Genomic DNA, 17,150 nt, shown 5'->3' on the forward strand with positions numbered 1-17,150 from the left:
GAGGCCGGAAACGACGAACATTCCGGTGCATGTCTGAGGTTGACACAGCGCTGTCACGCAGACTAAAGATGGCGGTGGGGACGTCAGTCTCTCGCAGACCCGTGTGGAAAAGTACATAAACGTATGTACATTTCCCGTCAAATGACAGCGAAATGTGCGGTGAACTACAGGGTGTAATACACCGCTGGCTCTCCGCAGGTCCACTTATCAAAGCCTTGGTCGTTAACGAACGTAGACGGCCGCGGAGTATTTTGGCCGGAGAACGCTCATGACGATAACACTCTACGTACGTTTCATTTATCAACACGCTTACCTGCGCACGTACTTCAACATGGCCCGACCGTAAATGTCTCTTCAGTTTGGTGGTGTTTTTGCCAGTTAGTTTCTAGCTAACTTTCCGTGTTCCCGGGCCGGCCTCGAACTGCGCATGTGACGTCCGCACCGTGTCGCTGATTGGTTCTCTTGTTTTAACTCCTCCCACCTCCGCAAACGTAATGAATTCTGATTTAATTTCACCATCTCTGACGGACATTTTCCTGTCGTTCTTATTCGTTAGTAAAAATATCAAAACATTTCGCCTACGTCATTTTTATTTACTTATCGACTCAAAAAAGGTCGATGACGATAACATTGTCGAGATAACAGTTATCTCGTGATAATTAGTGTCTTGAGATCTTTTTTAGCTCAAGAAACGGTTACCTCCTGTAACCACTACGTCTCCCATGGCTTCATAAGTGTTCATCAACGTTGTCATTCACTGTCTGCAAGTCAGAATATTGCAGACGGCAAAGTCTGTGTGCTTTTAACACTCTGATCAAGTGCCTTCTACTCAAATACCACATGTGGCATGCATGACTTTATATTTTTTTTTCTACCGAGATAAGTGTTATCTCGAGATAATTTGTATCTCGTGATAATTTTTATCTTGGGATAAAAAAATAACGTCATGCATGTCGCTTCCAGGGACGTGTAATATGTATAGCTTAGACACATATGGTATTATTTTGCGTAGAAGGCACTTGATCAGGGTGTTAAAAGCGCACAGACTTGCAGACAGTGACTGAAAATGTTGACGAACAGTTACAAAGCCATGGGAGACATTGTGGTTCCAGGAGGACATATACAAAATGCTTTGCCAGAGAGGCAGCTACGCATGCGCTGACATTTACGATTGTATCTTGAGATAAAAATTATCTCGACATAACTGTTGTCTCGAGTTACGCATTATCACGAGACAAACATTATCTCGAGATAGTTATCTTGGGCAAAAAATAAATAAAGTCATGCATGCCACATCCAAAAAAAAATAAACACATGCATGTCACTTCCAGGGCTCCGTAGGTTCCTAAGAAGGAGTGGATGAAGAATATCCGCAGATTGAGGGTGCACCCCTTCAAAAAATTATTTTTTTCCCACTTCATTACCCTGCTTGGCCGCAGGCCCAGTCGTGGTTCCTTACAACTTGACAAACTACTCTGTCATGACTTAGGTAGCTCCAAATATTGAATGGAATGTTATCCAACATGACCAGCTCTGTTCGCTCGCTTAACTCTATTGTGCTCCAGTTTGCATCGTGGACTGCCGACAGGTGCATTCTGAGTCAGCCATGTCATCACCAACAGTGTGGATTTGTTTTTCTCTGACAAGGCGAACATGAATGGAAAAACAAAAAAAAAAGTGGAGCAACTTGACACATTTTTTTTTTGTTGTTGCAGCGACTGCCAAGAAAGACAGCACAATCGGGGAGCCAGATTCAGAGGTGCAAGCGCTTCATGATTACAGTGAGTGAGTTAGTTGTGAAGTTTCTCTGTGGTTGTGAATGAAAATGCCAAGTGTTTTTGCCCCTCTACAGCCGGGACATCGCCCCCAGCTACTGTTGCTGGCAGCTTTCCTTGAGAACATCTTTCAAGGAGCTGATGCAGAATCAGAAGTCTGTTTGGGATCTGGCAAAAATGCTTGCTATCAGTCACCCATTAGTGGTGTCTGTATTGAGTGCGGTTCCCACTGCGCTCCTTGTTCTTAGCTGAGATCTGAATGTCGCTCTCCATGGTGCTGAATTGCTTTGGATCAGCACAGCTGTTTTATTCGTTAGCAGAATGCTATAAAAAGCCATGATCATGATGAGCTTTATAGGTTTTTAAAGGGCCCCGTCATATGCCAAGGCCCGCCCCTCAGCCTGGCATTGATCTGGTCCATCACTGCAATATTTGTCTCAAAACTATGCACTCACTGCAATAACATCGCGTTTTTTCCCTCAATGTAAATTTACTTGCATGGATGGGAAAGGTGATGGGAATCAGAGCTTCACTGCAAGACAATGAGAGGAAGCAAGAAGAGTGAGGTTTGTGAAGTGGAAGTTGAGTTCCAACTCCATAAAGCCTCTTTCTGAGGAGCACAAGGCGACTAGTGGAATACTCTCGTTCTTAAAAGTGACTTGACCACCTCTCCTCATGTCATGATGTACTCACTCTAACTTGTCCTTGCCCATTGTTTCTTCTCTCCTGGTGAAGGAAACTCAGTGACAGCCGTCCAAGTCATCTCTTCGTATGTGACTCACTTAAAAAAAATGCAAGAAAAACCAGCAAACACATGTCCTTTTGTGTGAGTGATTCAGTTCTGTACATCCGAAAAGCTCCGATAACAGATTGGCTCAGGATGATAACAAATCCAGGTTTTTGAAACCAAAGCAGATGTTGGCATAGAGAAATGGAGTATATGAAGCCCCAAAATCCCACTGTGAATTCACTCTCCCATTTACTCTCAAGATTGCATATAGATCCTGATACGGACGAAACAATCTGCCTTCATTTCCTCTGTATTTCAGCACGGAGCTTATGGATACGGGCCAAACAGAGTAGTACCACTGGAAACCATGGTGGGCAGTGTTGCTGTTGCTACCCGATACATAGCACTAATGAGACACTTGACTGTCCGATTTAGTCTCATATTGCTTAAATATTTACTTTCGGGTCAAACATGGTGTCAGTGCCACCTTCTGAGCTCTAAAAATGAGGACATTGTTTCATGAAGCTTCAACAACCTAGTCATTGTGGACTGACAAAGAGGTTGAGCTGCTCACACTTGTAGGTCTGAGTACTTTAAAACGATGAAGAGGTGCAGCTATGACCTGATCTTTTTCCAAAGGTGCAACAGCAGAACTCGCATTGTAGCCCCTCTGAAACGCAGCTACAGTCACCAACAATGCACAAAGCTACAGGGAATACGGCTGAATCCTTTAGAGAAAGACTACTTACAAACAATTTGGTTGTCACGAGCAACACCACCCTACTCTCCTCCGCAATCTGCGGGTGTCCTCTCGCCCTTCAGGTTATCTGAATCAGCGCCTCAATTCAGGCCTGTTAGGAAGCAGACTTGTATATTGTTGCTATTAGATCCGTGTTCCTCAGCCACCATCCTCAGGTCCAGTCCTGTCCGGGCGAATCTGACTGGTGCAACACTCTCATTGCCCTTCTCCACCCTTTAACTCTCACAGGATGTCAGACATGATATTTTCCCCCCAAAAAATAACGGAAGAACATACTCTGTTACTTTGACTGCTGTGCTGAACGTGCACACAGCTATGAATCCTGATAGAATATTACATCGAGAGTCCAGTTCGCATCCCCCTCATGCGCAGCAGAGTTCCGTCCCTGTGTCACGTTTCATTCCACGTCCCACCTCCTACATTGACACAGCAAATATTAACAGCAACAACTCCTGTTAAATATATAGCACAGAAGGATAGTAAAACATTATGTGTTTTCTTTTCCAATTATGCCAAGAGGTGCACCATCAATAACGTCACAAATTACTTCCAGGGAGAACACATTTGTGTCACCACAGCTGAGAGGAGGGAGAGATGTGTGCGGCGAGGTTGCAGCCCTTCAGGCTAATGAGACGTGCTAACTCAAAGAGAGGTATGTGCGTCTCTGGTGACTCTAAAAACACTGAGGCAACATCATTTCCAGCCATAAAAAAGGCAACGCGAGTGCACCATCTGAAGCAGGCGTCCGACTTCAGGACTCACTTTTGCTCTCAGCTCGCGCTTTCTGCTGGAAATGACGAAAGAGTTGAGTTTAATCACAAAAATGGACTCCCAGCTGACTTGTTCCAGAGAGGAGCAGTGAGGTGAAGGAGTTATCAGACCGCATTTATCTCTCTGTGACTTTTGTAATTAGGGTTCGGAACGGACTTCAACGGTCGCGATAAACAGGAGCTGGCCAGTGTTTCTGAGAAACCCTGCTTATCAGTTACAAAACCCACCTGTATTTAAAGGGTTAATTATATAATCACAAACTCTGGCTAGTTTTAAAACGTACTGAAATATGAAGACAGAACTGTCATGTTTTGTCCATCTACCTGTGTGTCAAAGGAGCATCTACCACCGGCTGGTCGCTTGAGCTTATTCCGTCCAATTTTTCTCACATGATAAATTAATAATAATAATTATTTAAAAATAAAAATGAAAATGAAGAAATATGGGTCAATAACTTTGGGGGGGAAATCTAATACAAGTTCATTTGTGTGGCGTTGCTGCCTGAGCTGCATGGGTTCTTGGGTTGTGACCTCACTACATCACTGGAGGTAGCCCCCCTCCTCCAATCCCCCTTGGTTCAACGCATAGATAGTCAAACATCATCTACCAATATTCATTATCGACCACACAACCATCCTGCACTCGGTGCCTCTCATGGCAGCAGTTGAGTTAAATATGGCAAAGGTAGTTGATTAAAATCTCTGTTATACTGGGTGAAAGAAATATTTTGTTGTGACCAACTGAGAGAAGGTCATAGAAGTATCTGTATCTGAGTGAAAGATGAGATGTAATCTTTGTTCTGGTCCATGACCTGGTCTGGTCAGTGACCTGTTCCGGGCTGAACTCTCAAACTAAGTCAAGCAAGTCACATAGGAGATGGCCGACTGATCGATAGGGCAAAAGCGACCGCTCCAAGTCCTTACTGGGTGTCAGATCTCCTGTCTTGATCTAAAATAGATTCACAAGTCAACCATCTGAAGAAACCCATTTTAGCCGCCTGAAGATTAAATGATCCAAAATCAATGGGTTGAAGAACATTGATCACCAAGAATGGGACGCATGCTTCCTGGTTGACCTGCTTTGCACTCAGTAAGTGGTCCATAACATCATCTACTATCAGCCATGATATACTACACTTACATTTCCGGGATGGAATGTATGAGGGTGATAAGTATTGAAATCCTTCCACGCTACAAACACTTGCAGCCTTCCACTGACATTTTGAGAGTTCAACGTCGATTGTGAAAAGTGAACTCACATAAATTGTTACATTTTGATCCCTCTGTTAATACGGTTTTAAAGAAGTGAGCAGCTCTGGCTGGATCATATGGTTGACAAATAAATCAAGAAAAGGTTTTTCCAAAAAGCAATAAACGTCTGTGGCACTCATCGCCGGAGATGAGCTCAGAAACAACTTCATCCTGAGAGAAGACTCAGCAATATATCCCCTGAAAACGAAGGGTGACGCCAAGGGTGATGATTACTTTTCAGGACTTCAAGAGAAGTTTGTCGATAAGCACATTACCTGGGCTAATAAGCAAGTGCACCTGCAGCCAGATTACGTGGTTGTTTCTGGATAAATGTTTCGATTAAAAGCTTAAATACCTTTGTGCTTATATAGTCACGTCTTGTGTTAGACTGCCGTGGACTTCATTCACAGAGAGTGTAAGATCTTTGGGAAGTACAACTGTTAAAGATTAGTTAGTTTCAAAGGACTGTATTTCATTTATTTACTGCAGCGGTAAAGATTAAATGAAACATATTTCCCACCTTCATCCACCTGTCACTCCTCATCATGTGCTCCTTCGTCAAGAACCTCAGTGGTTGTCTTCCCCTTCTTGTTCTCCAACATTCCTGGTCTGACACTGTCTCTCCTGTCCTCATGTCACAACAGTATAACTTCTCAAACTTCATGTCCCTGTGATAGACTCATTTCTGATCTTGTATTTTCTCCAACCTTGGGATCTTCATCTCTGACTTGTGAGTCTGTAAACCAGGCGTATTCAAGAAGCCCACATGACTCTCGAGCCATGACTCAGGGCGACAGCATTGAATGTTGAATGTGTTTGGGCAGCCTAGTGCAGAAGTTCAGGGGACAACTGTAGTGCCCTTGGTACACTGGTGTTTGGGAGTGGGAGTGAATACGGGATTCCAAAACATATGTCATGGCAGTGAGCCTTTCATTCCTGCCACTTCTCTGAGGCCTCCCTTCATCTCCATTAGCCTGGTTAACTGACTTCTTCTCTCCAACTTGCTCTCTGTAAATCAGCATATCATCTGCAAACATCATCATCCTTGGACGCTCGACAGCTATACCCGGTTAAATAACTATGACCCTTGTTTGAACTTAGCCCTCTTTTGTGAGCAAGCATGACAACCACCAGAGCAAAGGACACTTTTTTATGAGGGAACAGATGCACACATATATGCCAGTGTAACTATTCAATCATGATAAGCGTTACATGGTTGTGTATTTCGTAACTGGATCAGTGCAACACTCGGCTTTGGGGCAGCAGAAGATAATTGACGACAACGCCAACCACACACAGGGGGGTTGACCGTGTTCTGCGAGCCAAATATCACATTGCAAACCATCGCTGAAGGACACTCGATACATCAATATTCAGTGAGCGATTTGAATCTGATACAATTTTCATATTCACAGGTTGTGGAGAAATGATGCACTAAGCACAAAGCGGGTCTACCTCCATGGCTCCCGCAGGAGCAAGCAGCAAACTTCACGAGCAGCAGACCTCTATAAATATTCCAAGCAAGGCTGACCTGGTTACAAAATGCCCTTGGGAGCGTAAATTAGCATCTGAATACAGACGCTGCTGTAGTCAGTTTAAGACAGGCCTGGCTAGAGTGGCATCACTGCTGAGACTCCCTTCACAGCTCCGGCTCCGACCAGCCAGCACGCTTCAAAACACACCCATATGATGCGCACACATCAGCTACAAAAGATGAAGGCATGACTCTAATCAAGTGGAGCGCAGACTATTCATGTGTGTGCCTCCACTTATGGCCATTCCTCTACTGTTGGTGAGCCGCACTGCCATGTGCAGCGAAACACGTCCACACATTCAGAGCACGAGGGGGGCTCCTCAAGCCAACTAGGCAGTTCAAAGCCTAAAATGCAGAATACATGTGGCGACAGATTACTCAATGAACCTTCTTCACTGGGAGCACAGCGTGACTTGTTTTGTGTGGGACGACAGAGACGTTAATGTTGTGAAGCAGAAAGGAAAGGGAAGGCAAGTCAGTCATCATTTTAATGTTTGATGGCATTTCTTAAAATAAAGCAAGTGTCGGAAGAGTCTGACTGAAGAGGCCTGCCCCCGCCTCCCTTCCAAAACTGGGAACGCCAGTATGGAATCACGGTACCAACTAATGCCCGTCTTTTCTTCGCCTTCGGACAGCAGTCACAGGTTTTTAAATTCTTCCTCAGGCCTCACCACGAGAGTAGTTCCCATGCTGGACCAGTTTAAGGTTGGTCGAGAAGAAGTTCAAACCCGGGTGGCTGTTAGCTATTCTCCGTTTTAGTCTCATAGTTCCGAGCAGTCATCAGCAATGAACTGGTGAAGAGGAGAGGAAATATGACAGCTTGTAGTCTAATGGGAGAACTATGACATCAATATTTCAAGGACAATGAAGGCAAAACTTGTGGCAAAGCAAAGAAATAGAAGTGGAACGCTGGAATACCCAAATGCTTTGGATGAAATCCATGTGGAATGCTGGATTCTCTGGAGGAATACAAACAGCAATGTTGACAAAACTCGAAGCCTCTCTGAATGACAAGGATAGAAGTTATGGTCGTATTCATGCTCCCTGCTACTGGGATACAGCCTGTGGGAATCATTATTACTGTACTGCTCAAATACCAGAGACACCACAGTCACTTCCGGCTTTTAAAATCACCTGTATGTCGTCTATGGTGAATACCAATGTATCTGTATTATTACCTTGTTTTAAAACATAACTTTGCATTGTAATACGCCGTTCCATTTTTCCATTTTTTAGAGCATATTTCTTTCTCCAAGGTCAGTGATGTTTGCTGATGATGAAGAGACTTATGCTAATAGTTAAAGAGAAATAAGAAGATGTATAACATCAATATTACCTCAAACTGGAAGGCTATGAGATCATCAGTGTCCTCGGTTAGGAAGGTACATAGTGCAAATAAAAGAAGGATTTCAATGAAATTTTGATAATGGGACAAGAAATCTAAACCGTATGAAGGACTTGCTGCAATGTTTTGTCTCTACACCTACTCAGTCAGTGATATTTAAAATGCTGCTGAAAGCTGGGGATACACAGTCTGATCTTTGGTCCATTTTTACATGTTTTTTTACTTTTGCTTTAACTTTTGGCTCAGACACGTGTCTCACATCTTGTGGTGCACATGGTGTAACAAGAAGCAATACACTACCTCTGGATCAAATCGGATGACAACAAAACAAAAAGTTGTACTGTAGACACGGAAGTAAATAAATAAATAATAATAATAAATAAAACATCGAAATATCACAAACATTCAGCATGTTTGTTGCGAAAAAAAAAATCCAGAAAGAAACTCCATAGTACTGAAGGAACGAGTCCTCAGAGAACTTAAGTCGCACATCCCACTGTGTTCTATTCCAGTGTCCAGTTCTACCGGCTTCTTCTTCTACGCTGCAGTTGCAGATACAAGAGTCCAACAAGGCATAAATGGACGTCCAGCGTGAGCAGTTACATTGCATCTGAGCTTCGGATCGTATAACGCGAGAACTGGAACTGTTAACTGCAATTCACTCGTACAGTATGACCAGCAGCTGAAAACATTGCACACTGTCGGCCCAGCCTTTATCATAGTGAGTTAGATGGCTGTGAAAGTGGCCCCAATTTCCATTACGGCCTGCGAGAAAACTTGACTTCCATCACCAGCTGCTACACAACATAAATATCCCAAACCATTCTACCGAATCAAAGCCATTAACTTTCACATCAAATCCCTTTCTGTCTATTCCAAATTCATCCAGCAGGAGACCCAGGTTCCTCATGAGCTTTGCCAAACATACTTGATGTACAGAACAAAAACAAGGCATCAGTGCCCAGGGGACACAATCGGAGATGAAAGATAACTGAAACAATAAAACGAAACACAAGTTATTAAGAAGGTATTGAGCAATAAACACCTCAAACAAGTCGTTTATCAAAGCTTTGCATCGCTTTATCTCACTCTATCAATTACCATAAAAACGATGACAGACATCTCTTGATCTCCATATCAGTGAGCCAGTGAAACTCCACTGAAGCTAATTCACAGAAATATTATTCAAAGTTCAGTAAGTCATTCAAAAGCCATCAAACTGCGAGCCGAGCCGGCCCCTTTGTTTTCATTCGCCTGGAGTCGACTGCACGCCTCACCTCACACATGCACGATTCCACACAGGGGACTGAGTCAATCCATCAATGAGTCAGTCAGTCGGAGTGGGTCGACAGTCCTCACAACAAAAGCAGACAGCAACACCACAGCAGTGGCTGGAATCCTGAAATACTGCCATCCCAAAATGCAATTAAATATAATCTGTTTCATGCATAATTCAGGCCACAGATTAACTTTTCACCACCCTGTGTAGGTGTTCTCTTTTTCACCACGATAACGTTGATGAAATGAAGCATTCTATTCTCCAGGGCTTTATGCAAAGTTTACCTTGCTCAGCTGTTCTATGAGGCAAATCCAGTCTCATTTCGTCTGTGTATTGTGAGAGCTGACGCCATGAATGCTGTTCATTCAGCCATCACTGTAGTCGAATCATTGATCTCCAAACCACCTTCAGCTCTCAGAGAGCGTTCTGGAGAACCGTTCGACCACACGCTGGGAAACCCCCCAGAGGAACAGTTGCCATAGAGAAGCAACCACCGCACCCTCACTTAAGAAGTAGTGACCCATATCCTGGCTCCTTTAAATCTGAATCCATAGTGTAAGCTAAAGGTCATGCAATGGTAAATGGCCATGGCAAAACCTCGCTGAATCACACGCGCAGACCTCGTAGCCTTGTTGCCCTGCTGCCAACCCTGCTACACATGAAGCAACAATCCTACAGACACAATTACAAACCAACACACTCACATTACACAAGATCTCAAGTCTTGTGTGGAAGACTTGACCGCCCAAATATTTTTACCTGATAACATACACGATTTACAGCTGAAGACAGACTGAGCAATGAGAATTTAACAGAAGCCTGTGGCGAACTCACTGCCTTGCATTTGCACGTTACGAACTGTTTCCCAATTCACAAACACTATGATGGGACAGTGACAGCGCCAGTTGACGTCATAATAATGAGACTCGGAGTCAGAGTTGAGTTTGTTAGACCTTTTGGTCCATCATATCAGTGACCAACACTCGCAGAGTTTCCCACAGCGCTGCCCCACCAGGGTAGAACCGCAAGTGATGGGCTTGTGAGGCTTCATGACACAGTGTCTTAATTTTCAGAGCCCCATAGATTGACACTCTCTGTTCTCAAAAATCTTTGGATTTAGACATCTGCTCCAATGAAACCCCACATCATGTGCCACTTACTGAGCGCAGGAAATAAGGGCCCTGTTTCATGAAGCCTCATCCGCCCATCACAACTACCGCCTAAACAGCTCCCCCACCCAAAAAATCACCACGTCACAACAACAGATGATGACCTTACTGTAAATGTCGCACATCTCTGCCACGCCCTTCACTAGCCGCTGCAAAGCTACAAACATCTCGGAGCACTCACTGTCTCACACCGCCATAATGAGGCCTATTGCACTGACACAGTTGGGTTCTGGAATTGGTACTGTTGTAGATTCACAGAAACTCAGCTCATACTAGTTTCAGCAGAACTAAAAACTGTCACTCAGCAAACAACACAGAGAGTAAGCAACAATCCGGCAAAATAGCAAGTCGCTCGGATCTTCTGAAAGCAGAGACTATTTATTTTCAACAACAATCGTGCATGCGACAACTATTGATGATGAAGAGACATAGAATACGACTGTGCCGAATGCATACATTTTGCACATGTGACTGTTGCCTGAGTTCACGTGGCTGTCCCACATCAGAACGAACAAAACATGTATTCAAGTGAATATCTACAACTTTCTCATCTTCCTTCTCAAACAGAGAATATGAAGCACACACCAATGATGCCACGGTTCCCAAGCTCAAAGCAACTTTTAATGGTTCCAGCCGCAAAACAACTTTCAAATTCCGAACCAGTTTTTGTCAGAACACATCATTCAAAACTGGCTTCGGGACACCAAGTCGATGTGAAAGGGCTCAATTTAACTCAAAAATACAACTAGCAGAAAATAACAAATAACAGGCTTCTACGAGACACATGAAACATTGAAGTGCCCATTGCTGTACTTATTTAACCTTTATATGTAAAAATAAACAGATTCATTTTTGGAGTAATGCAGAGAATAGAAAAGACCAGCTAGTAATTGGTAAGTTTCATCTTTAAACAGTTGGGCTTTCAAGAGAAATGTAGTGTTTCAAAAACAGCTGAGAAGAATTTACTCTGTTATGTGTCCACACCTGATAACATATTAACAAATCATGACCTTTATGGTCAGTAATATCAGTGTAATTACACCAAGCAGTAGTAGTAAAGGCAGCATGTTGCACCAACTGGAAAAACTGTTTTCATGCTCACACACACCCATCAGAAGTTAAGGACCTTTTCTCGCGGAAGTAGGACAGTTGTAGCAACATATGTAGGTCAAGCTTCTTTTTCACACATCGAGAAAGGGAATTCCCTGCTTCTTCAAAATTGAACAGCAAATTCCAATGGCTGAGTCCCATGTATTTTTAAATCAGTTTTTATAAAGTACCACCACCAGATACTACAGAGGAACCTCTTAAAACTGTGACAGAAAATGGATGTTTGGTTTCTTTCTACAGTGTCTTTTGACAAAATGATAACATGATTTGGCAGAGCAATCATTTTCATTTTTCATTTTGAAACAGTCAGGCATATTCAGAAGTCAAAGCAAAGGCTATAGTCCTACCTCCTGCCAGAATCTGTTGCTCCAGCTCAGCCATCTGTTTCCGGTAAGCCCTCAGAGCGGCCTCCTTGAATGTCGGTCGGATGCGTTTCTTCGGTGGGGGTTCAACAGGTTTCTCTTCCTGAACGTTTTTGTTTTCGTCCTCCTGTTGCTCCTCGACTATTTCGGTTGCCTCAACCGCCTCTTCTATTATTTCTTCTACCTCCTCCAGTTCCTCCACTCCCTCTTCCATGTCCTCTGTCAAATCATTGCCTTCAGTTTCGTCGGGTTCCTCAACATCTACGTACTCCACCATTGCATCATACTCAGCAGTGTCCTCGGTCAGATTGGTTTCATACTCCTCGCTGTACTCTTCTTCATATTGGTCATCCAGGCTACAATCATACTCCAGAACTTGTTGATTACTGGTGTCCACACCTTCTGGAATTTCAGACTCCTCAAAAGGCTCTAAATCCTGAGAAATATCAGCGTCTTGAGAAACCTCGGTTTCCCCAGAGTTTTCATAGTTCTGAGAATCCTCAAATTCCTCCGTAGGTTCTTCTGTTTGCTCCGTTTCGTTAACGTTAGTCCTGTTTTCCAAATTTGCAAGTACCTGTTCCATAACTTCAACATAATCAGTTTCATTGTCCGCCAATTGCTCGCTTGCCTCCGCGTCTTTTCTATCTCCATCTGCTTTGCTGTAGACAGGTTCCTTCTTGACTTCTGAGTCAGCGGTACTTCCTGAATTACCTGTTGCGGAGGTGGATAGAGTACGGAAGCGTCCCATAAACGACGTTGAGGAGTTTGGAGGTTCCTCAGCGGGAGCAGGAGCAGCGGCTGGAGCTGGGGCAGGAGCAGGAGGACCACCTGTCTTCCACACAACCTCAAGAGCAGATTTTGCCCTTTGCAACGTAGATCCAAAGCCAAAACCAAAAGACTTCTCACTCAAATCTATACTAAGCCGACTGCTCCAGGACTTCGGAACCTCCTCAACTTTCTCTGTCCGGATTTCACTCTGACTGCGATACATACTAGTTGATTTACTCTGGTTCTGGTGAAAGCCGTGGTTGACATCTATCTCAGGAAACTTCTCCTTGGGAAGTGTTTTGGAGCCTTCCTTGGGAACCACTCTAGGGGCTTCTTTAGCGACAGCCCTAGGGGTTTCTTTAGAGGCTGCTTTTGGGGCTTCTTTAGCAGCTGTTTTAGGGACATCTTTGGAGCCAACTTTTGGGGCTTCTTTAGAGGCAACTTTGGGAGCAATCACCTGACTTTCTTTAGCAGGCGCCACAGGGGTTTCCTTTGGTGGCGTTTGAGGAACTTCCTTTGTGATTACAGCGGTTTCCTTGGCTACTTTAGGCATATCCCTTGTGACCTCTTTTGGTGGAACCTTTGCAGGTTCCTTGGGAACGTCTTTTGAGACAGCTTTCACACTTTCTTTTGGTGCCACCTGCGGCGGTTCCTTAGGATGCACTTTAGGCAAGTCTTTTGGGGATTCTTTGGGTGACTCTTTTGGAGATACCTTGGGTGTTGAGACAGGGCTCTCGATTGGGGTCATTTTAGGAGACTCTTTTGGTGACTCTCTCGGGCTCATCGACATGGGAGTAATAGTCGGGCTATCTTTTGGGAGTCCTCTAGTGACTTTGACAGACTCGCTATTGGTAACTTTAGTATTGGCCTTTGACACCTCTCTGGGTGGCGGCTTTACTGCGTCTTTAGGTTTTATTTTTGGGCCGTCTTTTGGAGGGACTGAAGCCTGTTCCCTAGAAATGGGCTTCTGATGATCTTTCGGCAAATCCTTTGGAACGGCTTTTGAGGAAACTTTTGGTAAAACCTTAGCTGATACACTAGCACTATCCTTGGGCACTATTTTGGGTGTTTCCTCTTTTGGCGCTACCTTATGCTGTTTATTAGTTTTTGTGGTTGCTTTAGTGCCTTCCTTAGATGATAATTTAGAGCTCTCTTTTGTGACGGTTTTATATGTTTCTTTAGGTTGCCGAGTGGATGTCTTGATGGACTCTCGTTCTATTATGTGTGTTGTGATAGGTGGCAGGGGCGGTTCTCTGTCAAGCATCATAAACTCTTCCTCGCCTTCAAACTGTAAATCAACCTCTTGGCATTTCGTAATGTTTTCTGGAAAGCCAGGGATGCTTGATGGGTCAAAGGGACTGCTAACCTCTATTGAAGCTTCCAAGCCTGAATCCGCACCTTGCTCAAGGTGATGCCAGTCTTTCCATGGGGACAGATCACCTTGCAGAGAGACTTGGGAGCCACTGTAGTGGCTTCTGTCCCCAGACATACAAACAAGTCCATTGCTTACCCCACTGTCAATCGTTTCTGTTGTCTCAATTTCATTGTGTTCGTAAGGTTGATCTTCAAGTCCGAGAGTGGGGTTTGCATACCAGGACGAGGCCATGTCTTCTTGCTTCCTCTGCCACAGCTCCTGATCTGATGAACTTAGCAGGGAACCGCCATTAGCCCGTGTGAAATATTGACTTTCGGAGAAGTCTTCAGAGTACGACTGGCAAAGTTTGGAACAGTCGGATTCGGAGCGACTGAGTTTGGGAGTGGAATAATCACTCTGAGAAAGCCAACCAGGGTTCATGTCAGAATAGTACCCTTTGGCGTGTTTGTCTGGGTCGTAGTACGTGTCATCGGCGTAGTGAACCGAGCCAGAGTAACCTGCCTCCTCCCCTGAGCGACTGTGGTCATGGGATCTCCTCTTTTCTGATTTGCTTTTATGAACAGGCTTTGAAAGCACCATTGCATATTTGTTCCTGCTCAACTCATCCAACTCTTTATCACTGTCCATGGAATCCCAGTCGTCGCTCTCGACTACCTTATCTTTTCCTGAGACCTTGATATCCATGCTTTCGTAGGTTTGCGAGGAAGTTATTTTGTCTTTTCGGTCCTTTCCGTCATGAGATAAGCTATCGGTAGAAACCGTGATACCAGTGCCCTTGAGCTTGTAGCATTTTTTTAGAACTACATCTCGATCTTGCGTTGATGCAAAAATAACAATTATAGGGCGAGGTTTAGCGTTGGAACATTCTCGCTGTTGTCCTAACCTATGCGCAAGCTCAATTTTAATAGTTTTATGTGCATCAATAAAACCCATCTTATCTTTCAGTAGTTTGTATATTACACTTTCCGTTTTTTCGGACCTTTCTTCTGGGACATTTAAGAAGCGCAACGTGGAGTTGTTGGCCTGATGGCTAATTTGCTTGATGTAGTCGTGGATATCCCGTGTTTCTCTTCTGGACTGGACAAATCCTGATCTGAGTTGCTCAATCTCACTCTGCACTACTTCCACGCTGCTGGAGATCTCATCGATGGAGCTCTTCAGGGCATTGACGTGGCCCCGCAGTTCAGATAGCTCAGTCTCAATCTGGCTGATCCCCTGAAGCTCCTTGAAGATCATCTCCATCACGTCTTGCGTCTGGCTGATGCAACCCGTGGACGAGGAGCCCGGCTCCAATGTTGAGCTTTTTTGCTGTCGACCTGCGCGGTCCAAGGATTTGCTTCGAATTCCGAGGGTTTTCCTCCAGTTGCTCACCTCGGAATCCGAGGAGACACATTCTTGACTCTTCTTCCATTTTCTTAGCTTGCGCAGAGCTCCCAGTCGGAGCGTGTGCAGACTGGAGCGCTCCACTCGTTCGCCCTCAGAGCTGCCATCAGAGGGAGCCAGACTGATGAGGCTCTTCCTGTTTCGTCTTACCGGCATGGTGTGAGATTTATGCTCATCCAGTCGACGGACCGGCTTTGTGTCACTCAGGGAATCAGAATAGCTACTATCAATTGAAAGAATCTCAGGAAATATATTTTCATTATTATTCAAAAAGAGAGAGTTTTTGGGAAGTCCATTTGCTATGGCCACGCGGTAACTAAAAGTCGGCGACAGGGAGGAGCAGTCGCCCTTTCCTTCGTCCTCTTCAAGGGAAATGTTACGTGCCGAAGAGCATTTGGAAATCTTCTTCACCGTGGTCTTCAGTGTGGTGGAGAGGGCTAGATTTGGCGCTTGCAAATCAGCGCTCAACTTGGGGTCTTTGTTTTCACGTCTGTCTTTCTTCTTGATTGGGTTGGCCAATTTCTTTGTAAACATTCCTTTGCAAATCTTTACAATGTAAGATGATATGGTTGTGATTAGGGCAGAAACCATGGATGGCAAACCTGTCGACTGATTATTGTCATCTGCTGAAGAAGAAGCTTCCTGGAATCGCAGCTTGTTGAAGCTCAGACTGTTAATCGCTGCCTGCGAGTGGAGAGCCTGCTTTTAATGACTGAAACTGCACTCCATGAAGAGCTTCTCCTGCACTTGTAATCCAAAAGCCTTTGTCCAGCGAAGGAGAATCTCTCTGGAAGAGAAAAAAAAGGAGAACTTAGGGATTTGTGCAAAACACAGACCATTCAAGTGTTGCGCCACACAACCCTCCAAGCAGTCATGCTTCCACAAACTGACTCCAAGTCTTGACTTCTTACTTTGAATATCTACTTCGCAGCGATTCAAATAGGTTAGTCATTTTGTGTAGCAGAGTGCGAGGTCCTTATAGCGAAGGCTGCTCAACCATACTACAGTGAACAGCCTGCAGCCTGCGAGAGGTGTGTGTGTGTGTGTGTGTGTGCGTGTTCGCTGCAGAAACGACTGAGTCGCAGAAGTGATGTTTGTTGTCCAGAGGATTTGACAGCTGCTCCACATTAGTTCTGGGGTTTAGCGCGTGATGTGTCTACAGTCTCATGACCACAAAGACAAGCTCACTTTAAATGAGGTGTGAAACAATACCGCACCTCTTCTGCTTTTGATTGCCAGACTTCAGGAAATAAGGAAAGCAAATGGACGCTGGACTTGGAAGAACAAGACGGGGAGTAGATCCAACTGCGTGAGGTGGCTGCAACAAAGTAAAAGTAGTGTACAAAAGCAGTCACTCGCCTTGGCGTCTCCCGCAGGAGCTACTTATTACCTCCCGAATAAAACTTTCCTCCAGGCCTGACTGCATAAATATTGTATGTGAAAGAAAAGTGGTGCAGGAGAGGTTTTTTTTTTTGTTTTATTATATTTTTAAAAGCCGCACTATGTAGGATTGTGTCATATTTTTTTCTTTGTATTTCG

The 17,150-nt window shown here is 44.4% G+C and overlaps 1 protein-coding gene across 2 annotated transcripts in view; it reads right to left on the bottom strand.

Annotated features, from left to right (window-relative positions):
• LOC128759485 (protein unc-13 homolog C) overlaps positions 1 to 17,150 on the bottom strand; it is a 160,616-nt gene that overhangs the window by 135,725 nt on the left and 7,741 nt on the right. For both annotated transcript variants that reach the window (XM_053866480.1, XM_053866479.1), the window contains exon 2: positions 12,071 to 16,398. In XM_053866480.1, coding sequence (XP_053722455.1) covers positions 12,071 to 16,202 — 4,132 coding nt within the window. In that variant the 5' untranslated portion in view covers positions 16,203 to 16,398. The remainder of the gene's footprint in view (positions 1 to 12,070; positions 16,399 to 17,150) is intronic.

Source organism: Synchiropus splendidus, chromosome 5 (assembly GCF_027744825.2).
Source record: "Synchiropus splendidus isolate RoL2022-P1 chromosome 5, RoL_Sspl_1.0, whole genome shotgun sequence".
NCBI lineage: Eukaryota > Metazoa > Chordata > Actinopteri > Syngnathiformes > Callionymidae > Synchiropus > Synchiropus splendidus.